This window comes from Sceloporus occidentalis, unplaced genomic scaffold (assembly GCF_023333645.1).
Source record: "Sceloporus occidentalis isolate IW3139 unplaced genomic scaffold, rSceOcc1.0.p SCAF_100, whole genome shotgun sequence".
NCBI lineage: Eukaryota > Metazoa > Chordata > Lepidosauria > Squamata > Phrynosomatidae > Sceloporus > Sceloporus occidentalis.
Genome location: NW_028317080.1, coordinates 3583455 through 3610506, shown reverse-complemented (window position 1 = coordinate 3610506; position 27052 = coordinate 3583455). Strand labels below are relative to the sequence as shown.

The window sequence follows — 27052 nt, the reverse complement described above, 5'->3', positions numbered from 1 at the left end:
AACCTACGCGCCCTGTCAGGTTTACATTCAGTACATTTTTAACTACAACGATGCTGGTAAAATGGCAGGCTTCAAAAACTTTTTTTTTTTTTTTTACTTTTTGACGCGTAAACAATAAAATCTTAACGAGAGAGAGAGATAACCTGTCAAAAACCTTCAAAAGAAAAAAAAAGAAAAAATTAAAAAAACACTAAAAAAATTCCCTCTCTGAAACATCCGCAGAACATGTAATATTTACAGATGCGCTTTGTCAACACTGTTGCATTCATTTGCATAATTATATATTAATATCCCGACGCACAAATCCCGTGCCGATAACAGAAACAAAAAACAAAACAAAATTCAAATAAAAAAAAATATAAATTGCTCCTGCAAAATACAGTACATCCATGAAAAGAAGAAGGGGGTGGGACAATTAAGTTAACATCCGTGTGTGGGGGAGGGGGTTTAGGGCGCTTAACCCACTTTTTGTGGGTTGGCTGCCCGGACACCTTGCTCATAAGTGACTCGTTGCGTGATTAAATACTGGGCAGCTTGTGTGGCAGCTGGCGTGCCTGTTATGGTTACCTTGCGGTTTCTAGTGCCGGGGACAAATTCCCCCTTTTTGGAAATCTGTATCCTTGCGCCAGTCAACTCCTGGTACTCCACTAATGTCTTGCCGCCTTTGCCAAGGATGGCACCTACAAGGTTCTCTGGGACAGCAATTTCTACCACGTCCTTGGAGCCGTCCGTTGATTTCTCTGTGCCCAGGATTGCGCTAGCAGCTAAGGGGGAAGCAGCCCCAAAGTACCCATTGGTAGCTGCAGTGGCAGCTGCCAGGCTTCCTAGTGCAAACGTTCCAGCTGCCCCACCTGCGGTGCCACCCCCTGCCGTTGCTTCACTGGCATATGTGGCCAGCAGATTGGCTGCAGCAGCTGCAGCTGGGTTTGCACTGGCAGCAGCAGCTGCCAATGCTCCAGTGGCTGCTGCCTGGCTCAATCCCAGCCCCAGAGTGTTGAGGTTGTAGCCATAACTGGCAAGAGTGTTGAGGGCTGATGTGATGGCGACCAGATCATTGCCTGTGAAGCCAGACAGGACAGCAGGGAAGGCAGCTACCCCAGCAAGGTTGGCATGTCCAAGGAGTCCTGCTGCTGCAGCAGCAGTCGGTAGGACTTCTGCAGTGTTGGCATAGGGTGATCCTGTGGGATTCGAGTTGGCTACAGGTCCGGTTACATTGGCATAGCTGATGTTCAAACAGCTACCGCTCTGTGGGTCCTCCTGGATCTTTTGTACAATTAGCTCTACGGCTTTACGATTCTGCTCAGGCTCCCCACTCACTGTTACCACACGTTCCTGCAGGTTGATGCCATCTGGCTTCTGAGACAGCTGCACCCAGGCACCAGACTGCTCCATTACTGCCTTCACAGTGGCACCACCTTTACCAATGATCAAACCTGCTGTACTGTTGGGAACGATGATCTTCACCTGAAGTTGAAAATAGACAACAGGAAAGAAACCAAAGAAAAAAAGAGAGACAGATGGAAATTGTATGAATAATATACATATGGTGAGTAAACTAGGTGTGATATGTTGATGTCTAATGAGGGACAATATTTTCTTCTAGTGAGTGTATGTACAAGATATTTTCATGTTTTATATTTACATTGGCAGCTGTCAAGATATACCAAAGGTGTACTGTTTTTATGGTGACCTTAAAATCCTTATCCTAATGAATCAATATAAAATCCAAATCCTAATCCTACTAAATCTAAATAACTATCAATGTTATAATTTATAATATTCAGCCACTATATGTGCTACTACAGAATTCTCAATTTCTTCACAATAAAGAAATTGTAAAACTAGAAAACCTTCCTATTTTACCTAACATTTCCTAAGAACTTCCTAATTATAGCAGGATATGGTCCTTCAATCTTCAATCTGTGCTTTGCTATTTTAGGTTGTCTTTATTAGAAACTATACAATGAGGCTTTAGAATTACAAATAAAATGATGGCCTAAAACACATTATTATGTACTGGTGAAGCAAATAAAGATGAGCATGTTACCTGCCTGTCCAGGGGAAGGTTAAATTGCCTCCTTACAAGTAAACTTTTTACCCTTGCCAGACCTCCAACACACAAAAATTTCATTAGAGTGTGCTTCTGCACAGTAAGAGAATGGTAGTTTTTTATTAAAGGGTTAAGGGTTGAAACATTCTATCGGATCAGAATCAGCTGCACCACTGAGAACTGTTCCTAACAGAGGCTTACAGGCAGGACAACATCAATAAATTGCAAAATCCCTCGCAGGTCCAAAGAGTGTAATTGACTGTAATAAAAATTGTAATGAAATGATTGATCTAATTAGTACTGCCTGGTCATCACTTGCCCGCTCTGCATGTGGTGGTTTTGAAGGCACGTGCTTCTCTACATGTTGTGTTCGCTAACTGCAGCACCAAAAGTGAAAACTTGGTGGTTGGGAAAAATAAATACACGACTTAGGTAATTATGCTAAATATTTATTAGTAATTCAGGATATTTTGAGAGTCAATATTCTGGTAGATGTAGATTAATAACTCAAATAGTCCATACTAAGCACATCTGTGTGTTCCATCCTTGAAACAGGTTAGTTATAGTTCAGAGGCTAGACAACAGGCAAGGGTGTACTACAACCCAGAATTGTTACATGCTAATATGAGAAAACAATTATATAATGTGATGCCAAACCGATCACAAAATAAAACATAAATCTAATCAGTGAGTGGAAAAAAAAACAAATTACAAAATATCTCCAGATGTTTAAAAAACATGGCCTAATAGCCTGCACAGATTATTCAGTAATACTTAAATATGGCTGTGCACCACAGACTCTAGAATTCATGTATGTTAAATCTCTACGTTGGGTTGAGATGTAGGGCACATGAATTCTCTCTGTTTTTACTGCACTTTTCACCAGAATCAATATTGGTTTTTTTCATACAGTCACAGGTTGGTCCCTATAATTGATGCTTATAAGAAAAAAATACATCATACAGGGCAGCATACATTTTCATGCATGCCTCCAATATACATTTACAAAAGTCATCCGGTCATCCTTTTCCTCTATCTGACAACTCCACTCCTGTCTCATGGACATTGTATGGGGTATGATCCAGGAATACTGTCCTTGTGTAAGGTCAACAGGAGATCTGGATACAGATCCTTCTGTCATCATTGACTACATGGATTTGGTGCCCCGGAAAGAGCAGGGAAGAGTGATAAGAAAATGGTACATATCTATTGTTCAAAAGATGGGGGGTTGGTTAGTAATCCTTTATGTTTGATACCTTTGCACAGTCCTCTGCTCTTCTGAAATATTTTATGTCACAAAGTAAAGTGTTCTGTAGAACACAATGCTGGTTAACATGCTGGTCTTAGGTGTAATATGTATTATATAATAGGAAATAGTTTAACAAACTGAATGTAAGGCATTTCTATAACAGCTGTTATCCTAGATAGTTGGTCTTTCTGATTGCTGCTGCACCTGGCTGGTCCAAACTCTCAGGAAAGGAGAAAGGTGAGCTGAGCTGGCCAACAAGTCTCTAGCACCTTGTATGATGCTTGCAAGAACCCTGCGTTTCACAGGCAAGTCTTTTTTCGCTTGTGCCCCACCATAGCCTCCATTGCACAACTCTACGTATCGATTCAACAAAACAAGGTTGCTAGAAGCCTTTTTTTCTAGAAGACTATGAGTGAAGTAAAGTTGACACAAATAACACCCTGTGTGAAAAGCTTATTTGTATCAGACAATTAGAGTGATGTACAATACAAGTACAGTGGTAGGGAAAGACTAATTTGAAGAATCATTTTCTTAAAAATGTTCAAATAGCTGTGGGTGCTAATATTTATAACTACAACCCATTATGATGTAGTAGAACAACTTGCTGAACCAAGGAATACTATGCTAACATATGATATTTTAAGTATCTTTATACTGGAATTTTCATTACATCTAGTTATGTGTCTTTTTAATACTTCATTTGGTTTAATGCCTATCCCCTTCCACGTGAGCATGAAACCTGGCATGTGGATGAAGGAGTGCTGCTCTGTGTGACGTAACATGGCACATGGAGAATGGTACAGTACCTGGCTGGCTCTGGAGATGGTCATGGGGTCGGATGGAGAGGACTTGGTGGCTGGTGGTAAGGATGACAATGTCTGCAGAACAAAGCAGGGTCAGAAGTAAAATCCAGTCAGCTATAATAATAAAGTTACCTGTTCAATACCAGCCATAGCCCACAGTCAAGATGATGCAGAACCGTGGACCTGCCTGACACCGAAGTGGTTAAATTAAAGAAGGGGACAGAAAATAATAGGATAAAAGCATTCCTGGGAAGAGCAAGGGTGGAGAGGAGGATGGATGAGATCGGATTAGTGATATTAAAATAAATAAACAATAATTCAAGCAACAATTTCAGCACAAAAGTAAACAACAAAAGAAAACAGAAGTTAATTAAAAATAAAACTAAGCAAAATCTGTAGTATGTGGATTGTATGAGACCAAGCAAATAGGAATTCACCCTACAAAAGGGTGACTGTAATTAGAGTGACCCATGAGTAGTAACTGCGGGCCTTGGACTCTAGACTCTTGTATGTGAGACACTCCCTTACCACCTGAGACAGGGGGAAGAGGTAATCACAAGCTATTTAACATATAAAAATCCAAGTTTAACTCAAAACAAAAGGACATTTCTTAAATACCCTTTGAGATAAACAGACTAAGCCAATAAGAGGGATTTATTCACTTCAACAGGATTTTGTAGGAGAGTTGCAGTTCCAACACACTTCAATAAACATTATCAAAGGTTAACCCTCAATAATGCGTGGCTCAATCACAGAGGTCACTTTGAAGAGATCTTGCTAATTTAACTATATTACAGCCAACCAAACTCCTGAGAAGCTCACTCATTTTAAGGAATAAGCACCAGAGTGATCAATATGTGGATTAGAAAGAGGATTTACTGAAATAGGAAGAGGAAAGTACTGAAATATTGCTGTTATTAAACTGGCCATTTAACATTTTACTGCTGTGTTAATCTGAAACACACTGGGCAGCAATATGTTCTTTAGTGTTTCTTTCTGGGGTCAAGAAATTGGAAACCAGTGCTCTCTCTTCTTGTAAACAGTATGTTACCATCCACTTAGGATGAGTCTAGAGTTTGTAGTGCCTGGGTGCCATATTTCTCCAGTGTCCCCACCCATAACTAAAACACACGCACATACTAACAAGCATACTAACTCTAACACCCACTCACTCTAACATCATACACTTACATATACATTCACACACAATTTCCCTCTTCTGCTTTGCACCACTAATCCTAGGCTCAACCCTGACACGCTAAGACCATACACACAAATACTGACACCAAATACTAACACATCTACTCATTCGAACACAATATACATGCTAACACCATACAGTAAAACACATGTGCTAACAACATCCACTAGCACATGTGGACTCATGGTAACACCATACACTCACACACTCATGCTTAAACAATACACAAACTCACACAAACACCATACACCCACACACTCACTCCCTCTCCCATCAGTGCAGATTTCCTTCACCTCCCTCTTACCTCCCAGAGCCCTGTCTTCTCTGCAACAGGCAGAAGAAATTCTACTTCTGGTTTTCATAAACTTTGCCAACATAAAACTACACATAGGAACCTTTCCAAGCATATAGTAACTAAGATTTTTAATCCAGCCCCTTATAGTACATAGCTTATTTTAATATGTCACAAAGCAAAATGTTTAGGCAAGTCCAAGGAAAACTAGTTCGGCAAGAAATGGCTACACATGCATCAACATTACCCATCGTAACTGTAGATTGAGCAATTGCTATTGCATGAGCAAGTATTGGCATAGTTATTAACATTTTTAGTGGTTCTAAACAAGACTGATTTTCAATCTCTCAGGTTAACTAGGGCTGTCTCCCTTTCCCTGCTGTTAGCTTAGCCTGCTTATCACAGAGACTCCCAACTAGAAGGGTTTAATAGGTAGCATTAATATGTTAGAAATCTATATGTCCTTGTACACACATCAGGGTTTACACATACTTGCTTGATGCGGTCTGGATTCACCGTTGTTTGAGGTTGTAAGATGCTGACTGGTTCAGTTTTGGCCACATTTTGCGGCATTTCTCGGATCTTCTCTGCAATGAACCCATGGACAGCATTGAGGGCTTCAACTGTGCCTTGGATCAGACAGACCCGCTCTGTGGTACCTACGTAGAGGAGCAGAAACAATATATTAGCCTTTTGACTGGGACAATGAGAAGGAAGCAGAGAAACAAAACAAAAAATGGAAACATTGTCAACCTGAAACACAGAGGAAAAAAAGAAGTTCTTATTGGTAAAAAAAGTAGGTTAAGCAGAAAGGTTTCCCTATTTGAACCTTTATATTAAAAGGCTTTGGTTTAATCAATGCAACATTAGACAATCCTTCCTCTGCAATAATAGTGTAATTGGATATGTACCCAGCATAAGACAAAATAAAAATCACACGCTATTCAAATAAAATTCACAAGGCAGAACTATATCATGATCACTTGCTACTTCAACCAGTGGATAATCAACAAATTACATTACATTTATTACTTTACAGTTAATTATAGTTAATTATATTACGCCTGCAGATTCCATCTCGCTGTTACATCAGAGTCAATAAAATTATTTTAAATCACCCACAATAACAAACTGGTAGAAGAGGAGAAGAGGGCCCTGCTCTTGTGAGCTTACAATCTATTTGGATCCTACAAGCAAAATTTTATTTTATTCTCTTATTCTCTACACATGTAAAAAAAACATGTCCATGCTTAGGGAACAATGATCCATACATTTGTTAAATCTAAGCCATATTTATGTGACAAAAGGAGTGGCATTACTTTTTTAAATGATTGAAATGGCAAACCCAATTAACTGCTATCTGGGTTGAAAATGCCCAACAAAATCAAGATAAATAACATTATTAAAATTAGGATACTTGTAATTTCTTTTTTGTTCTAAGCCTCAAAACGACAGATACAATTAATACCTTTTGCCAGAAACTAGTAATAAAAAAAAAGGTCTTTTATATGTTATATGTGCTTTTGTACCCATAAAGTGGTACTGTCATTCTCTGCGGTGATCCCTGCTGCCAGGGCTGTGGTTACCACTAGTAATAAAAAATAAAAAAAAACATAAATCAGTAAACCTCTTGAAAAATGTTGTCAATTTTAAAGCTTACAGGCTTCATTAGTGTCGAAACGTAACAGCGGGATCCTTCATCATGGTCTCTGAGCTGACAAGGCAGCACAAAGCACTATTCAGACGTGGTAACAAAGTCAAAATTATGAAAAACACTTTCTGTATTTCTGAGATCATGCCAAAAAAAAATCAATGCAAAAAACAGCATACTGATGAAGCAATGGGAGAAATGGTGTATGGTTCACTGCAATAAGATTAATGGTATAAAAAAACTATAAGGAAAAAAAATTAAGAAAACAGTATAATAAATAAAAAAAAAAAAGTTCCTTGTCTGGAAGTTATCTTCTGTCTCCTCATCGCACCCTTAGAAAAGCTGGCAAGACCAAGGAACAATAAACATATATATATATATATATATTACAGTATGTATGCTGCATATCTATTTCGATCCTTGCCACTAATTAATGTTTACCTCTTGTCTAGACCATTGTAGCATTGTCTAAAAGTGGTCTAATTTGTCAAAGGCCAGGAGATTTTAAAAACGCAGTCAAAAATTCCTTTCGACTGAAATGTGTAACCCCAGTCACTAAAAGACTGGAAGGTCTTATTAGCAGAAATATAGTACATGCTAATTGTTCTGAGTGGCTAATTGCGGGTATGCAACTATACGGGGGTGAATACAGTATTTATCATTGACAGAACCCCTAAGGAATGTGACGTACCATGCATGGTTCCAGAAATGATCTCAACATGTATAGACTAGAGGAGATGTGATATGAACATTTAAAGAGATCCCACAAATAAGAGGAAGTCTTACTTTACAGAAAGGATGACAAATAAGGTTAAGATGTATAGTTCAACATCATTCATGTCTCCATCAAATATGTAGCCAAAGCTAATCAAATCAAATGCTCTTTTGACTTTCTATGCCACTGTAGTAAAAAATAAAAAAAAATTATTATTACCGCAAATTTGTAACACATAATGAGTCTCTGGGGCAATAGATTTTAGTTTTTAATTAATCCTTATACCAATAGCTAAAAAAAAGTATTAGAAAAATATTTTGTATATATACATTAAAGAAGTAGGATTAGGACTAGTTTAGAATGTGACAGTACAACTTTAAACAACACAGCAATGCACATTTTAAGTTAGAACACTATTTGGTTTCTAATGGAAAAAACTCGATTTACATTTATGGCATGAATACAGGTGACTTAATTATGAATATTCCCACCTATTCTAACTATTATTATTAGGAGCATTATTAGAAACCTATGAGTTTGAAGTATTGGAGTTCAGACTTTCACCACTAGAGGGAAGGGAAGTATAATTACATGCAGTACATTTAGGCCAGCTTTGTTTTTCTTAGTGTCGCCCAATGAAGGTAAACTGAAAAGTCTAAGCTAGACAAATAGAATATCTGCAGGCATACACCGCTTTACGGACTTTCACTTTAATAACATTTACGAGTAAGGGTGTAGTTGCAGCTCAACCATTCCCGTTTATGTACACTTGCTTTGTGAGATAACAGCATAACAACATAACGCCATCACGACTTTTTAAGCATTTCGTGGTGGAAATGACCGGACGATTGTAGTGCTTTAAGCATATACTTAAGTCACATTAAGTATATTTCCGTTTTACATACATGCTCTGGACTCCATTGTGTATGTTAATGTAGGGTATACTTGTACTTGCTCATGTATGCCAATTTCTCAAATCTCACAAATCAAAGTGGGGTATAAATACAGGGTAATATTTGTTTATAAATTGTAAATTCAACATTTATAATGGAGACATTAGAAATTAAGAAAATTAAAATGGCACATGGTAAGGTACCGAATTGTAGCTAAAACATTTTTAACCCCCTTTTTCCCCCTGATGTACCTGTTTTGTTGGAGCTCAGAATGTTTGGTCTATATTAGTATCACAGTTCTACAAGTCAAAACAATATGTATAGAAATAGTAGAGTGTTTGTATGTCTCAATAATACATTTTTTAAATAAAATACTATTTCTTATTGCTTCTAGTAAATGTCTTTGGTTCCATAGTTGGGTAGCTGTTGTCTGATAACTCATCGGAAACTTAAATAAACCCTAAATTTTATATCTTAGTCCCTAAATACAATTTGAGGATGCATTTTGTTCCAAATATATTGGTGTTAAACAAATTAAGAATTTTCTTGTGCAGCTTTTTTTGGTTCATTATTCTTCTATCCTGCTGCATCTGCAATCTTTAGGGATCAGATCCGATTGGTGCTCCTAACTCAGCGTTCGCAATATTTTGAATGTCAGAGAGGGAAACGTTTGTTCTGGGTGGCGTGCTTTCACTTTGGGAACCTTCATAGTTGCTTAGCACAAAATATCTACAAAAAATGGGGTATGAGCATGTAACATAGATAACCACAGCAAGTTAAGTACATGAAAATTCAATATATTCTAAATATCTGTGATACTCCCTGATTAAAGAGAGGAAGGGATAATGTAATCCATGTTTGAAAGGTACATAAAAGAAAAAACTACCGCAGCTAAACTTATAAGACTTTTTTTGGACCTTTACTTTGAACTTTACTTTTATTGATGAACTATGTTGCCTTATTATTATTAAATTTTATTATTTTTGTCATTGATTAATTCTTTATTGATGAATTTATCATTCAAATACATTTTGGCTCCTTGTTCTCTTTTCTTCTTGTTTTCAGTGACATCTTGCACCTTAAAGTATTGTCTACGATTAGTGTAGGGTATATTAGGGATCTGTGCAATATTTATGGTACCTGATTATCGTGATTGAATCCTCTTTTTTTCTTTTATGTACCTTAGAATCATGGATTTCATTATCCCTTCCGTTCTTTAATTAGGGAGCATCACAGGTATTTAGAATAAATAGAATGTTCAAGCTACCTTTAAGACTTATCTTGTGGTTATCTTGTGGTTACATTATAATTCTTGTGAAGTGAGCTGCTCATACCCACTTTTTAATATTTGTGTCCTTATTACAGTTGAGGTTACCATATTTGTGTGCTTGCTCCTTGTGTTCTCACCTCCAGGCACAAGGTATACCAATAGTGAATGCTCACATCATATCTACAATAACAATTGAATCAAGCATACGATTAAAAAACTGCTTGTCAGAATTGTATTCTGAGTTATTTTGCTTGACATAAGATATTGTAACACCTCTTCTACCGATGACCCATTCACTCACAGAGAAATGTTTTGGAGCATACATCCATACACACAAAAACAATGAATGAACGATAAGGGTTCACATGGAAGCCTGTGGTTGTAATGTTTTCCTTTTCAAGTTGAAGGGTTAATGTGCAGCTCTCTGCTCTGGATGGTCTGTCCTATATTTGTAGGTTCTGTAGCCTGCTGCGGAATGTAAAACCATAGGGAATTTCAGGGCCTTAGCCTAAGCTGCAGAAAGAGAGGAGGCAGCTGTTCTTTCCGAAGCAATCATCACAGCTATTAAAATGAGGGGTTGTTCCTTATCTCAATGACACAGTCCTCATCCAAGCATTTGCTGATTAAGTTCATCTGTGGTAGGAATACCTGCCTCCTTGATGACCTTTGAACCCCTTCACATTACCTTATAAATGACTGCCGGCCACAATAGCCTTTGTATTGTGGTGAATCCATGCCACCATATTTTATCTTCACCGCAAGTATTTGCATCACGGCACCGTGTCACTAAAGGGACACTAAGCTAACCTTTCAATACACAAAAAAATTACATTACACATTAAAAATAGCCCTGTATGTATATTCTTCTAATCTGGTGTCACGAGGGGTCGGCGTCTCATAAAAACACAACACTCTCTGATCTTGCCCTACTAGTCAACAGTACTGGGATCTCACCCACCTTGAAATAGCCCTACACCAGGATGACTGCATCGTCCATTTGTTCTCCAAGGAACATTTAGATTTTAAAGGTTGCTGACTAGCACATGTAAAGTGTTTCTCTGAACTATGTAGGCTGTAATGGGAAATTGATTTCCTTATATCTGTATATACATACTGCAAACTAAGGTGCATTTTGGGGGGAAAACAAAGGTTATGAGCATATCCTCATAACTTGAAGTGCCAATAGTTTAGCTACACACCCAGCACTGTGCAAGCCTCCATTTATATTCTGCATTATGCAGAAAAGGTGCAGAGTGAAAGCACAGTAAGGTTAACCAGCCCCTGTGCGGTGGCTGAACAAAGCACTTTGTGGATAAGTGCCTGAATCCATCCCCAGGGTTTTACCAGATCAATTTTCCAATTAATAAAACACAAAAGCTTGGAGCGGCCAAGACGTTAATGAAACATCACAATTAGATTGACTTGAGGTTAACTGTTCCAAAACCATGGTTTCACTGATTCCACTGTTAGATTGGTGAATGAGTTGCCAGAATCCTAATTTGAACTTCTCTATTTGCCTTGAATGAACAGAAAAACATTTTATATCACAAAGTGAATGCAGTGAAATTCGATTTTTCATTTTGCCTCAATCCACAATTTAGGGAATAAACCCGAAAGAGAGAGAGAGAGAGAAAGAGATGGAATGAGTTATGGCTTTTATCAAGGCTTAACAAACAGGGGCCATATACATTTTTGTTGGTCTCAATGCTTATTGAGTAGTGAAAGTCTTCTCAATAATAATTTTTCCTGTCTGTAGGTGCAAATTATACAAGACGTCCACAAGTATGTATCATTTGGTATATAATATTATTACATGGTGTGTATAGTCTCTCTCTCTGTTTTTCACATTAACAGACTTGTGAATGTAAATTACAGAGCATAATTATACAACAGTATTTGCCCCACTACTCAAACACATGCTTGGATTTCTCATTATAAAAGAACAGTGAATTTCAATACAACAGAATTGTTGTTCTAAATTTGCATTAAATTTATAGCATTTTATTTAATTATCCTAATCCCACTTCAAACTGCAGGTTGTGGGTAAGCAGCTGGATACACTGAAGGTCCCCTTTAGGACTACAATACTGCAATACTGAACTGATTCTAAAACCTGCAGTTTGAGATGTGATAACATGAAATGTTATGTGTATATTAAAGTGCATCGTGGTAGCTTTATTCTACTAGATCAGTGAATAGGAGCTTAATTCGCCTTTAGTGCAAGCTCACCACCTGATTTTCTCAGGCTTTCCTGCCTTCCATCTGCTTTCTCTCTGGCTTACATTTCCTGTCCGCAAGCATTTTGTTTCAGATTAGAACTTGCCCTACATTTTGCCCTACTTCCTAGTAACGCGCAGAATTCTGCAGAGGATTTTGGAATCTGACTTACCGCCTTTGCTCAGAAAAATATATATATGGGGGGGGGGGTTTGCCAACTAAAATGTAACCCCTTCACGACCAGACTGCTTTTGTACCCTTTGTGACAATGGCTGTGTTAACATTTCTGCGGTTTTGCTGAACACCTCGATACCGAGCCATTGCAGCACCAGCAGCTGAGCGCACAAAGTGATCGTTGATCGCTTTCTAAGCTCATTTCGCGGCGTGACGTCAATTGCCATTAACATCAATTGATGTTAAGGAGTTAAGGCTTCTTGCCAGGTAAAGCAGATGTAGAGGTGATCAGCTTGTGTGTTTGGTGATAAAAGTAACCCTGATAAGCATGCGAGTCTTAAGGGTAAGTAAGGTTGGTACAGGCCATGATTCCACTTTGAAGGTCAAGATGAAAGTTGTTTTTTTTCCCCCTATTTAATGTTATATTTTGGTTTACTTACAAATCTTTGAAAGTCTTCCATCTTTGATGGAAACAAACTAGATCAATAGCCTTTCTCAATCAGTAAGTTGGAACGAGTCAGAGAAGCTCAGTTCTAAAGTTCAAAACAATGCGAGAGCAATTGTTGAAACAAAATATATTAAAACTAACCACATGTTACTTTCACATTTTACTTTGTTGTGTAACAATCTTCCTGCTATACTACAAATTGTTACTAGGAAAGGAAAGTAACAATGCCGATTTGTATTCCACCACAAAAGAATGATCTTTAAAAAAAAGACACTATTTTTGATTGCAAGTTACCTGAAAAAAAAAATGCTTCTTAAAAACTCAATGCAGCGCCTAAAAATATCTGTTCATTAATTTGTGAAATAATGTATTTAAATGGGAACCCCAATCTACAGGTTGTACTTTTCAATTAGTCTAATTGTTCTGGAAAGTAATAGATCCCATGTACTTTCTTCTTTAATAACTGCTCCCACACAGAAGACTTTTCAGATCTAAAAAGCGTTAATACCTGGAATATCAGCAGAAAAGGGTTAGAAAGGGGATGGATGATCAGAAGGGCCAGAGGCTTTCTGATTTTAAGATTTCGGGCCGGTACTAAGATTTTTTTGCAATAAAACCACCAGCATTTCTGGCATACAATTAGGCAGCTTTTACTCATGATTGTATCATCTGCCCCTTTTATGAACCTCCAGAACAATTCCTTTGGTGAATTTGTATTGGAATAGGATAGATGCTTAAGATGTGTTGTTTGTCAATTTTGGGTTACTACATCACTGGGCCACTTGGCCTGGGCTGGCATCTCTGCCAGCCCTCCCATAAATCATATTCCTCATAATAAACATTTATAAAGTAGATAATACACAAAAGCTGCAACAAAACTCCTGGAGGGCCTTCACCGGCGCTGAACTGATTACAATGCAGTCTATATAAAGTAGATGTGTCTTTATTACAGCTAATTTTGGCCAACTGCCATGTTGGAGCTTTAAGCATTCCTTTGTCATAAGTAAGACATACATTAGTCACTAATGCTGGAACAGCTCTTATTTCTTGCTTTTTTTTTAACCAAAGCAAAATCACATAATGAATTAACTGAATCAGACATTATTTGTGAGTTTTGGATATGAGCTTCTTTTGGTAAAGTGTATCTAAGAGTAGAAAAAACTAAACCTGCTGTAATCAGGACAATATATGTGAATAATGATTTTTTGTTATATTGCCACTGACATAGATTTATATCGAATTCTACCGAACAAAAAGAAATGAAGCCCCTTAGTGCACTGTCCTGCATTGACGCCACAATTATTCTACTTAGAGCTGAAATGAAGTCCTTTAGTACACTGTCCTGCATTAATGCCACAAAAAGACCCAAAATACATGTGCAGCGTGCAGAAGGATATTAAAGATTCTCAACTGCACTGTGTAATTAGAGCAGCATTCTGCCTCTGGCCTACATTCTCCATATACCCGGGGAAATTCAAGAACACTATTGTCACTGAGAGTTTAAATTGGCCTGGTCCCCGGGTGGCTGGGACTGCTATAAATAAAAGGTTTTTGGTTGGTTTCCATGACTTCTGAGCAAGCAGTAAAATTACGTAATAGAGCTACTCGGAAAGACCTGGAACCTAACTACAGAAAGGAGAAAGCAATGGAGAATCACATAGAAGTAACAATGAAAGTACCGGCATTGTGATGTAGGAGGTTACGATCAGAAAGGCTAAGAATTTATGAGCACAACAATCCTGTTGTGTTACTAAATCAGCAGCTTCCTTGTTGCACCATAACAAGTGCTTTTTGCCACTTCTTATAACTTCACAGCTCCACATAGCACCTCTATAACTACCTTAGCCAGGGGTGCTGCTAGTGGGGCTAACAAAGCTGATGTCCCTAGTGCTTCAGGTAGGCAGCTCTGAATGAAGACTCTGGCTGCTCAAGGAGATGAGCACTCACCTGCATCATATAATACAATGTTAGAGGACTCTGCACTACTAGCTCATCAGCTTGCACCTTGTGTGATGTAACAACACACAGATAAGGGGTGGTTTCTAATATTTTTTAGTAATAGCAAAGTCTGCTTTTATTAATCGCCAGCCACCCTCTGCCTTGCACAATGCTTTTTACCGTTTTGCTAATCGTCCCTTTAGATGGATAGCGTGCACAGAGGAGCACCTCCTGGGTTCACCAATTAGTGTCTAAGCACTTTAAAGTATCTGTATTTCAATTACAAATAGTATTTATGCACTGATGAGCCACCGTGATTGAAAACTGCAACACAGAATGTTAAGATGACTTACCTTTCTAGTTACAGTATAACTATTGAAGAGTTCTATCTTCTTTTTTATGCCAGCTCACTTAAGTGAAAATTAGAACCATGTCACAAGTTTTATGCCTGCAGGTCAATGATTTACTCCCACTTTGTCGGAAAGAATTTTAACTATTTGCAGTCCAATCTTTATTCACATCTTCCTTAGCACTTGGGCCTGAGAATGGGCTACTTTCTATATGGGTGCTTAGGAAGACATATTTTGGAAACTCATACTTTTGTTTCTTATTCCCGTGAAAAAACAACAAACTCAGCAGTAAGTGAAGGTCTAGCTGTGGGGTTTTCTACCACCCTTAGGTGACATGCCAATTGGCATTTACTCTTAAACTCTTAAATATATCCTGTCTAATTTGTCAGGTACACACTGCTGTATTGTAAAATATTGAAATTAATTATTTGCAATATTTAAATTATACATGTTATATATACAAAAAGCAATCACAGAAATGTTAGGTAAAAGTAGTAATGTAGATTTGTCCAGTTACAACCTTAAGCCAGCATAGCAAGGCTCCTAATACCATATTTTCCGAAAAAACATCCTGGTGGCTAGTGGGCTTTCCTGCCAAATCCTTTTGGAGCTTAATGATCCTGATCCTAACTAGCTCCTTGCTTACTATTATAGCTGGTATCTCATCATTTAATTATTTTATTGCATGCGTTTATATAGTGTATAGAACTATAACGCTCAGGATTTTGGAAAAGCAACACTTTAAAGTATAAGGATTTTTGAACCAATTTCTCAAATCCAAATGGTGTTTACTATAGTAAACCAACCAAACGGACTGTATCAAGAAGCTGGCATACTCACAGGCATTTTGTTTTTTTAATGATTATGGAGTTTAACTTCTTCATATATGTGCCTACCCCATGCTATGTTGTGTACTGTGAACATCATGGGCTGTGTGTGCAATCTACATGTATACCCAACCACATCTACTAGATATATTTGCTAAGAAAATTATTACATTTAGGTTACTTTCAATACTAGGTATGGAATTATGCTGAAATAATTTGAGGAGTGCATTTTGGGGCTTTTTTCATTTTTTTTTACCCCTATATCATCTCATAGAATGTTTAACTTGTCCTGAAAAAACAATATCTTGGCCTCACTAGTGTAAGCTGTATAAAGGATTGTCACCTAAATGTTACTGTAGCAAAACGAGGAGAATTGGCCCTGATCCTGGTGGGAAAAATGTGCCCCAAGTCATGGAACTCAAGGAGTGGTAAGTTATTTAATAGGGATTTCCAAGGATTTATTTCTCTCTTTGCATTACTATATAACTGATATATCAGAATATATATTTTTCAACCTCTAAAGCCCTTCTCCCAGTCTCAGGTTACCTAACCATAATTTATTGCACCATAATGACACGCTTCCATGACACCTCATGTTCATCGGAACCTTACTTACCCCTTCATTCTAGTTTTTCTAGATTGATGCAGTGTTCTGCGTTTGATGTTTTCCACTGGATCTTAGTGGACCTGCTGCTAGATTAGGACTTTTTCTATTTAAATCTCAGCAGAAAATTTCTCTCTGACATACTTTAAGCATGATGTCACCAATGGGAGCCCACGAGAATGAAGGATGCTGGGATACGAACATGGAGCCCTGACAAAGAGAAGGAGGAGGCCAGTGGGAGGTCAGTTACATGCAGGACTTATTATAGCCAACAAAATATGCCCTAGAGGCCGACAGCTTTTATCCGCCCTTAACCCAAGTGCTGCCTTACAAATCTACTATATACAGTTGAGTCCTGTTTTCTGGAAACCAAGTCTTGGCTTACTTACGTAAATGCAACGTTATTTGAAGCAAAAGTAAAAACTTTTTTCCTTGACAGAAAAATATGAATTAAGAGGTTCAACAAATGTAATTTGTTTTGTTATCTGGGTTTACTATTCATATTTTGTGCACTTATGGTGTTATCCAAACCTATGTATTTGAAATAATTGAATTCAAATAATTCTTTTAAATAATAATGAAATTTTGGTTCCAGTATTAGGTGTTGAGCTTTATGAGAAGTTCTACATTCAGTATAGAAATAAAAAATAGTACATTGAATTCTCCAGGTATATCTGTGTGTAAGGTTCAGTGCATTGCTAACAGTGGGGTATATTACATCATAGCAGAGGCTGCCTTTTTACAGATGGCACGGTATGTGAATTCTGTAGCATGTATTCTGTAGCATGTATCTGCCCTTTTTTTTAGGGACATGGCCATAAACGGGTTAAGGCTTCGCTTTTCTCTAAGTGAAGCACATCTGTCCGCTGTTATGTAATGGCACAAACATCTCCCTGTTCTGCATTAGCGAGGACTGTTCTCTTTCATCACTTTTCAGCATAAGAGCGCTGCCAGATAAGAGTCTGCAGCTTACGCACCTCAGCATTCAGAGGGCAAAGAGAACTTTTTTGTAACTTGCTTGCACAACCAATGCAGAATAGGTAACCACCGCATAGGTGACCCGCATTCAACAACAGAAAACACCAGTAACCTAACTTTAGTACTGTAGCTTGGACTTCCTTAATGTCTCCTTGCCTTAGAGGCTTTCACTGTAAATCTACACCAATTGGTTTTTCCATGGGTCAGTCTTATAGCAGTGGTGGGTGAATCTAAGATAACCATAGTATGAAGGCAAATAATGTGGCTGTTATCTCTTTTATCCATAGAAATACCAAAAGTTAGCTCAAAACTTACAGCTTTAAAAAATATGTTTACTGTTTCAAAACATTTATATTTTTTGTGTAACACAATGTTTTCACAGCAGCATAAAATGCCAAAAGAATGCCGGAAGAGAAATGTTGATAACTCTCTAATGTAGCCTTTATTTGATCAATTTAAAAATAAATATTAAAACCACTTCCACAAAGGAATCAAAATGAAAGTACAGAAGAACCGATTTTTTTTTCCGTTCACTGGCCTATATTAAGCGAGAATGCTCTAAGCTTCGGTCTCAAAAACCAATAGAGTCCCTAAATTTCAGATCTCAATGTATTTCTGCTTATCATTGCATTAGCATTGTTAATATAGATATGCTTAAGATGATTGTTAATATTGTAGGAGAAGGCAGATTCTTTAATAGTCTATGGCGTTGACCCTGACTTGCGCAAAGGAAATGTGATCCATGTTGCTTACAACGAGGGTTGTCTTCTGCCCCTGGGAAATCTTGGAATAGGCGCCTAGAGAGCCACAGACGGTATATATCTGTTGGACCACTTAGTGAAACCTTCCAAACTGTTACATAAAATCGTCCACATTTATTTGCAGGGATCCAGAGCTAAAAAGTCCCTATACTATACTTCACTTTTACAATTAGAAGTAGGAGAACCCTATCCGTACATGTTGGCATGGGAAAAAAGACCCAGGAAAATCCTTAACCTCAGAGCAGTGGTCTAAATGTATTGTAAATCCAACATTCTTTTCCCATCGTGCAAAAGATTTTGAATTATCAAGAAAGATATTACATCAGTGGTATTTGGTAAGTATCCATTAAGCACATATCTTCCCAATATTATTGAAGATGGGCTGGAGGGGATACAACCTAGTAGGCTCCATGTTTCATTTATGGTGGGCCTGTTTTGGGAAGAGGTATTTTGTCTCTAAAGGATGTTGACGGGATTGTTGCGAAAGCCCTCTGCAGAGTAAGCGCTTTTACATGTACAGTGAAGGAAAAAATTATTTGATCCCCCTGCTGATTTTGTACGTTTGCCCACTGACAAAGACATTTTAATGGTAGGTTTAGTTGAACAGTGAGAGACAGAATAACAAAAATCCAGAGTAACGCATTTCAAATAACTTATACATTGATTTGCATTTTACTCAGTATTTGGCCCCTTTGCAAAACATGACTTAGTACTTGGTGGCAAAACCCTTGATGGTAATCACATAGGTCAGACGTTTCTTGTAGTTGGCCACCAGGTTTTCACACATCTCAGGAGGGATTTTGTCCCACTCAGATGCTCTCCTAGTCATTAAGGTTTCGAAGGCTGACATTTGGCAACCTTTTGATGCGGTGAAGTTGTCCTGTCCCCTTAGCAGAAAAACACCCCCAATGCATAATGTTTCTACCTCTATGTTGGATGTTGGGGATGGTGTTCTTGGGGTCATAGGCAGCATTCCTCCTCCTCAAAACACGGCGAGTTAAGTTGATGCCAAATAGCTTTATTTTGGTCTCATCTGACCACAACACTTTTACCTTTTATCAGTTTTCCTCTGAATCATTCAGATGTTCATTAGCAAACTTCAGATGGGCTTTCTTGATCAGGGGGACCTTGAGGGCGCTGCAGGATTTGAGTCCTTAACGGCAAAGTGTGTTACCAATTGTTTTCTTGGTGACTATGGTCCCAATTCTGGGCTGATCCCTCACCGTTCTCATGATCATTGAAACTCCACGAGGTGAGATCTTGCATGGAGCCCCAGACCGAGGGAGCTTGACCGTTATTTTGTGTTTCTTTCATTTGCGACCAACTGTTGTCACCTTCTCATCAAGCTGCTTTGCAATGGTCTTGTATCCCATTCCAGCCTTGTGAAGGTCTAAAATCTTGTCCCTTACATCCTTGGACAGCTCTTCGGTCTTGGCCATAGTGGAGAGTTTGGAATCTGATTGATTGATTGCTTCTGTGGACAGGTGTCTTTTATACAGGTAACAAGCTGAGATTAGGAGCACTCCATTTAAGAAAATGATCCTAATCTCGGCTCGTTACTTGTATTAAAGACACCTGGGAGCCAGACATCTTGCTGATTGATAGGGGATCAAATACTTATTTCTTTGAGTAAAATGCAAATCAATTTATAACTTATTATGCATTATTCTGGATTTTTTTGTTGTTATTCTGTCTCTCACTGTTCAAATAAACCTACCATTAAAATTATAGACTCATCATGTCTTTGTCAGTGACCAGCAAACGTACAAAATCAGCAGGGGATCAGTTTTTCCAGATAAGTCACAGCCACATATTAAATAGGTCAAATGGGAATTGAGGACAAAACTTCAGTGGCTAGAAACTTGAAATCTTCAGGCATCCCTACTAAAAATTTGCTAAACAACCTTAGTATGGAAAATGTACATTATTCGTTCCCTCACTGAATTATGCTAAAACCAAGGACTGATTATGGTCTGAGTCTCTATGTCAGGAAAAATGGGATGAACGGTTCTTATCTGCCATCAAAATCTATGTTTCTATTTTATATTAGCTATATCATTATGCCAAGCATCTATAGTCATACCGACCTCATTCTGGCCCGAGCTGAGACAAAAATGTCCTCAGAAGAGTTCTTTTAAGAAAATGCATATGCACTTCTGAGAGGCTCTGATCAATTTAATCAAATAGATGCCCTTGGAATGGTTTTGTAGCAAATACATGGGATTAAGTCAGCATAATTCGGCAATGAGTTATTGGCAGAGACTCTGAGTGTGCTCCATGTTTACGGTCGGCACTCTGTGGAAAATACACCCAGTCTTAGTAATTATCTGGTGTTGTACAGCGCTACGGAATTTGATGGCCCTATATAAAACAATAAATAATAATAATAATCTGGCAGATGTAGCAGCTCTTCTTTGGGAGTTTACCTGAAATTAAGGCAAGTACTGTAGCAATAACCCTGTGCACAACTACTCAAGTCAAGATACATAAGAGTAAGTGATTAGTAGACTAATAAAAATGTCATTGAAATATATATATATATATATATATATATATATATATATATATATATATATACACACACACACACACACACACACACACACACCGGTATATATATATAAGAATATAAGAATTAAAAAAATCAAGCAGTATTATTTAATATGCATTTTTAAGCATTGCAGTTGCTGCCAAACTGAAGTACTGACCTGCACACAAATCACAACAGCATTAATGTCTTTGGTTTCTATAATAGATATATTATTTATAATATTTTGTCATCCCTCACTGATGTGCTTGAGGTGCAATATGCGAACAGGCACTTGCACACAAAAGTGTACTAAATCAATAGATTTATATATATATTGATTTAATACATTGATTTAGTATACCGTATTTTTCGCTCCATAAGACGCAGTTTTTTTCCTCCCAAAGTAGGATGAAAAATCAGCCGCGTCTTATGGAGCGAAGATGCAGGCAGGGAGGGGGCAACGATATACCGTATTTATCGGCGTATAACACGCACTTTTTTAACTAAAATCCGGAGCTTAAACCCTACCTGCGTGTTATACGCCGATAAATCCGGGGTCGCAACTGAGGCAGGCGGCGGCGGCGGCGGCCGCCAGCAGAGGAGTCCTGGATTTCTGCCAGTCAGGGGGGCCCAAGGGGTGCCGAGCGGTTGCTGAAGACAACCGCTCGGCAACTCTCGGGCCCCCCTGCCTGACAGATATACAGGAATCCTTTGCTGGCGGCGGCCGCCGCCACTGCCGCCTGCCTCAGCGCTTCAACTCCTGTGTTGGAAGCGTTTGTCTCGGGTGCCGGCGCTTTACGCTGGGCGCCGGCATATGACGTCAGACGCCGGCGCCGGCACCCGAGACAAACGCCTCACGCTTCCAACACAGGAGTTTAAGGTAAGTGACCGGGGCGGGGGGGGAGATCCTGAGAAGGGGGGGTTAGGGAGTTAGAGGGGAGATCCTGAGAAGGGGGGGTTAGGGAGTTAGAGGGGAGATACTGAGAAGGGGGGTTAGGGAGGGAGGTCTTACTGTGTGTGTCTTACTGTGTTTGTGTGTGTGTCTTACTGTGTGTGTGTGTGTCTTACTGTGTGTGTCTGTGTGTGTCTTACTGTGTCTGTGTGTGTCTTACTGTGTCTGTGTGTGTCTTACTGTGTGTGTCTTACTGTGTTCATAGCTTATTCAGTTATTGTAATAAATATTTTAGCCCATTTTTTAGCTCAAAATATTTTTTCCTTTTTTTTCTCCTCTAAAATCTAGGTGCGTCTTATCAGCAGGTGCGTCTTATAGAGCGAAAAATACGGTATATATATATATATAGGGCAGACAGTTGTTAGGACACAATTCACTCTTTTGCTCTTTTCCTCCTCTAATGTCTTTTTTTTCTCTAGATCAGGATGGTTTCTGTGTATGAGTGTATCCGTGTTCTAAAATCACAATGTGGTGTATAAAAATCTGTTTATAAATTTCATTGTGTAACAAAAATACATCTTTCTGCTTCTTAATGTTACATATAAACAAAGTCTCATAAAAGGTCTTGGTGAGGCTCTGACCCCGTAGCCACATCTAAGTGTCCCTCTTTGGCCATTTGAAATGTAGAAATAGATAGATTTATTAAGCAGATTTTGCAAATGAAATAAGACGCCTCTGCACCCAAACAAATTTGCATCTAACTTTTTCTGTTCTAGAAAAAGATCTACCTATATATGATCATGGTAGTTTCCCTTTAAAATGTTTTCTAGTGTGAATCTGAGCTGTACATGGGTGCACTGCGATCAGCTGCCAACACTTTTATTTCCGTCACTGTGCAATATGAATTTTGTTGTTAAAACTGCATTAAAAAAGTGTCATTACACACTGTGGCACGATCATTCTCCCATGGAATATACAGCTATGCTTTAATTAGGCTTGTAAATTTCAGTGCGATGATTGTAATCATCCAACACAGAATCTGTTGAAGCACTAATTGCTGGAAACGCCATGGATTTGTGTGTATTTATTAATTATTGTGTCAAACACAAAACATTTGATTTGTCATGCGGTAGGTGGAATTTCCGCGTCGGAAAAGCTGCAGGATGAAAGGAGGCTGAAATCCCTGTGCCACTATTATGTTAGTCCTACACAGAGCCAGCTGCGCATGCATTTCTAATCGTCACATGTTAATGGAGAAATACAGTCATTAATCATCACACAATCCTTAATGCTCTGTATCTTTGCTTTGGACCCCTTATTATAAGAGTAAGCAGGGTCGGACTAGGGATTAAGGCCAGAGGCCGATAAATGACATATGTGCCACCTTCTGGATTCACCCAGCTGCATGTTATGGTCTTACATTCTTGCAAACGGCTGGATCTGTCATATGAGCATAAAAGTGGCACCAACGGGCACCGACCCACCGTGCAGTTGCCTGTTTTGCCCAGTCACCAGTATGGATCTGAGTTGGTCCCTCTATGACAATGTTTGTAGAAACAGCAAAAAAATTATATTTATGTAGATATCAATAGATTACAGTCACATAAAAAATCTTGGTCATTTTCTGGGAGATATTATTATTGTTTTGTATAGCGCCATCATATTCAGTAGCGCTGTACAATGGTTAGGATATGCAAACGTATAAAAAGTAGTTGTACGGTGTGTACATAAACTGCATTCTCAGACCCTTACAAAATGAGCACTGGGTTTCACAACACTGCTAATTAATGGCATGTTTTCTTCTCTCTCCAGTCAGCCAAGATAAAAAAAATAAAATTTGCACTAATTGAGCAATTACTACAACATCGCCAGCAATCGTAAATGAACAAGCCTAAAGTGCGCTGCCAGGCTACTCTGCCAAAGACCATAGGGGAGACTGCATGTTGATATTGTTAATATAGCAAGCACAGACAACAATACTAATAAACAAAAACAAGCCCAGCTAGGCTAACGTTTGCATCAAGGGTTAATTTTTGGAGCGATTCATTATTTTTTGTTTTTTTAGAGTTAGTTTAACAGTGATACATTTTAAACAAGTAGAAAAAAAAAAGACTTCAGATCTCAAATCTTTTGAAACGCAGCAGTGACATCCATACCTTAAAGAGCAGCAATGGGAACGACTTGACACTGCTTATAAGAACTACATTACCCAGCATGCTCCAAAAGAAAATACAAGTCTAACATGCTGGGAGATGTAGTCTACAACAGCTTAAGCTGTTGGAGGTTGCCTTGGCAAGGTTCCAAACAGAGGTGGAGGCTAGAAATCAAATTGCAGCATGTGGGATCTGGGAAACCCCTAGCCGCTCAGCCAAAAAGCCTTATAATCACATGGAACCACAATGTCACAGATACTAATTTGCCCCGCAGAACGTCCTCTCTTTTACGGTTATGGTTTTCAACAATGGTTACAGTGGTCAGTTTGCAAAAAAAACTGTGGCCTGAAAATGTTTATTCTTTTTTGCCACAAGCCCAGAAATATGGGGTTTGGGTCCAAGGCACTGGGACGTGTGGATAAGTTCTTCCCAACAGCCGTGTTTCCTTTCAAATATAAAAGGACCGTTTGAATTCAGAATGAATTGTTTCTATATCGTTGTTACTATTACAACATTTACTAATTTTGAAACAATTATCTGATAGAGGCAAAACAGCCAAGCCATAATATAAACAGTTCAGTTTTGTATAGGAACTGTCACAGTAATGTCTTTAATTAATTTACTTCCTCTTCCTAAAGCTTGTGCCTTTTGTCAATTAGTTTAATTGTTTCTACAGGGCATTGTGGGCTTTCTCTAGATATGTGTGACTTGCCATTATACTATTTCTCCCAACAGTCCTGTTCCTTGTGTGGCAAGACCTCTTTAGGCTACTTTGCGTATTACATATGCATTATGAGCCATAGCCCGTGCCACATCAGGGACAGAGATTATCATTGTATGCTGAAAACATAAATAAAATGCTTTACTTATTCCTTCTGTTGCACCTGTAACTAAGCAGTGATCTTCTTTGTGTTCTAGGAAATCAAGACCAGGTTGACTTTTCCTAAAAGATCTTGCAGGTGTATAACCTATACTTTAAAAAGGCTACTAAAAATGTTTGTCCACACAAGAGAAAGATGTTTTCAATATGTAAATAGTCATGGCATTTTGATCCAAAGAAAAGAAGTCCAAAAAAAAAAAAATAATGGGTATTTTTGGGTGAAAAGAGAGGACGTCTAGTAATTAATACACTTTGAAATCATTACAGAAGCCAAAACATAACATCCCAGGAGAGGCCACGTCTGTGTTTTCCTGTACTTTGCAGACACCAAAACAATACAAGTAGGGATATATTTAGAGAATGAAAGGCATCTCTGAGAATAGCAAGGAAAGGTCTATCACAATTAGGGCTGCAACTAACGATTATTTTAATAATCGATTAGTTGGCTGATTATTTTTTCGATTAATCGATTAATCGGATAAAAAAATGCAATTTTTTTTTCAATTTAAAATAATGTAATAAAAAACGTACAATTTACACTTTAATCTCTTTATTGCAATGTCCTCTCTCTCTCTCTCTCTCGCTATTCACCTTCTTATTTTACTGACATAATAAAAGCTACAAGAACCCAAACACAGTGTACAAAGTTATTAGTAAATATTAATTCATATGTTAACTATTTTTCATATTTAATAAAAACTATGAGAAGAAAGCCTTGTTTAATTTTTTTTTTATTTACCAAACTGCCCCCGGTTATGCACATCGGACCCCCAGCTTGCCACTCTGCCCCCATATATGCCTTATACCTCTTATATGCCAGATTCCACTGTGCCCCCTGATATGCCTTATACTCCTTATATGCCAGTGATATGCCACTGAGCCCCTGATATACCTTTTACCCCCAGATATGTTTTATGCCCCCCTGATATGCCTAATATCGATATGCCTTATACCCCCTAAATGCCCTGAAATTCATAATACCCCCCATACACCACTATAACTCACCCATACACCACTCTGGCTCCTCCCCCTCCCATACACCACTCTGGCTCCTCCCCCTCCCATACACCACTCTGCCTCCTCCCCCCTCCCATACTCAACTCTGCCTCCTCCCCCCTCCCATACACCACTTTGCCTCCTCCCCCTGCCATATACCACTTTGCCTCCTCCCCCTCCCATAATCCACTCTGCCTCCTCCTCCTCCCATACTCCACTCTGGCTCCTCCACCCTCCCATACACCACTCTGGCTCCTCCCCCTCCGATACACCACTTTGGCTCCTCCCCCTCATATACTCCACTCTGCCTCCTCCCCCTCCCATACTCCACTCTGCCTCCTCCCTCTCCCATACTCCACTCTGCCTCCTCCCTCTCCCATACTCCACTCTGCCTCCTGTCAGCAACGGAGGTTCACAAGACACCAGGGAGCCGGGTAGAGAGGCAGAGTGGCGTATGGGAGGGGGAGGAGCCAGAGTGGTGTGTGGGAGGGTGGCTACCATACACCCCTCTGACTCCTCCCCCCTCCCATACACCGCTCTGCCTCTCTACCCGGCTCCGTTACTGACAGGCACTTTCACTGCAGCTTCATAGAAGCCTCAGCGTAAGTGAAGGTAAGTAACGGAGGCTGTCTGTGCGATGCAGACCCCCACCGGCTGACAGAGAGGATGATTCTCTGTCAGCCGGTGGGGGTCTGCACGATGCGCACAGCCGGCCTCCGTTACTGCCCTTCACTTACGCTGAGGCTGCAGTGAAAGTGCCTGTCAGTAACGAGTCGGGAGAGAGGCAGAGTGATGTATGGGAGGGGGGAGGAGGCAGAGGGGTGCATGGGAGGAGGGAGAGAGACAGCGCTGCGGGGGATCTGGATTCTAGTATTATAATCCGATCTCTGTTTGAGGTGGGATTATATAAAGAGAGGAGTTTTTCAGAGCATTTGCTCTGAAAAAAACCTCTTTTTATAATCGATAAAAATCGAGTTGACAACGATTTTCATTATCGATTATTATCGATTTTATTGATTAGTTGTTTCAGCCCTAATACATGAATGATAATAAATACAGAAACCTATGACATACCTGCAGAACTGTGTAGTCACACTGCATGCATAGAATACCGAGCATCACATGGTTTGTGAAAAATACAAAATATTCACAGAAAACTGTATCCACACCGCATATACAT

At 38.9% G+C, this 27052-nt stretch overlaps 1 protein-coding gene across 3 annotated transcripts in view; it reads right to left on the bottom strand.

Moving 5' to 3' along the window:
* Positions 1 to 456: 456 nt before the first annotated feature.
* The window catches only part of LOC149284071 (RNA-binding protein Nova-1-like), a 39704-nt gene continuing 13108 nt past the window's right edge, over positions 457 to 27052 (bottom strand). For 2 of the 3 annotated variants that reach the window (XM_089497196.1, XM_089497197.1), the window contains exons 3-5: positions 6088 to 6254; positions 4106 to 4177; positions 457 to 1464 (exon numbers count right to left, since the gene is read on the bottom strand). In XM_089497196.1, the coding sequence (XP_089353322.1) occupies positions 457 to 1464; positions 4106 to 4177; positions 6088 to 6254 (1247 nt within the window). The remainder of the gene's footprint in view (positions 1465 to 4105; positions 4178 to 6087; positions 6255 to 27052) is intronic. The other variant, XM_089497198.1, reaches the window with a different exon arrangement.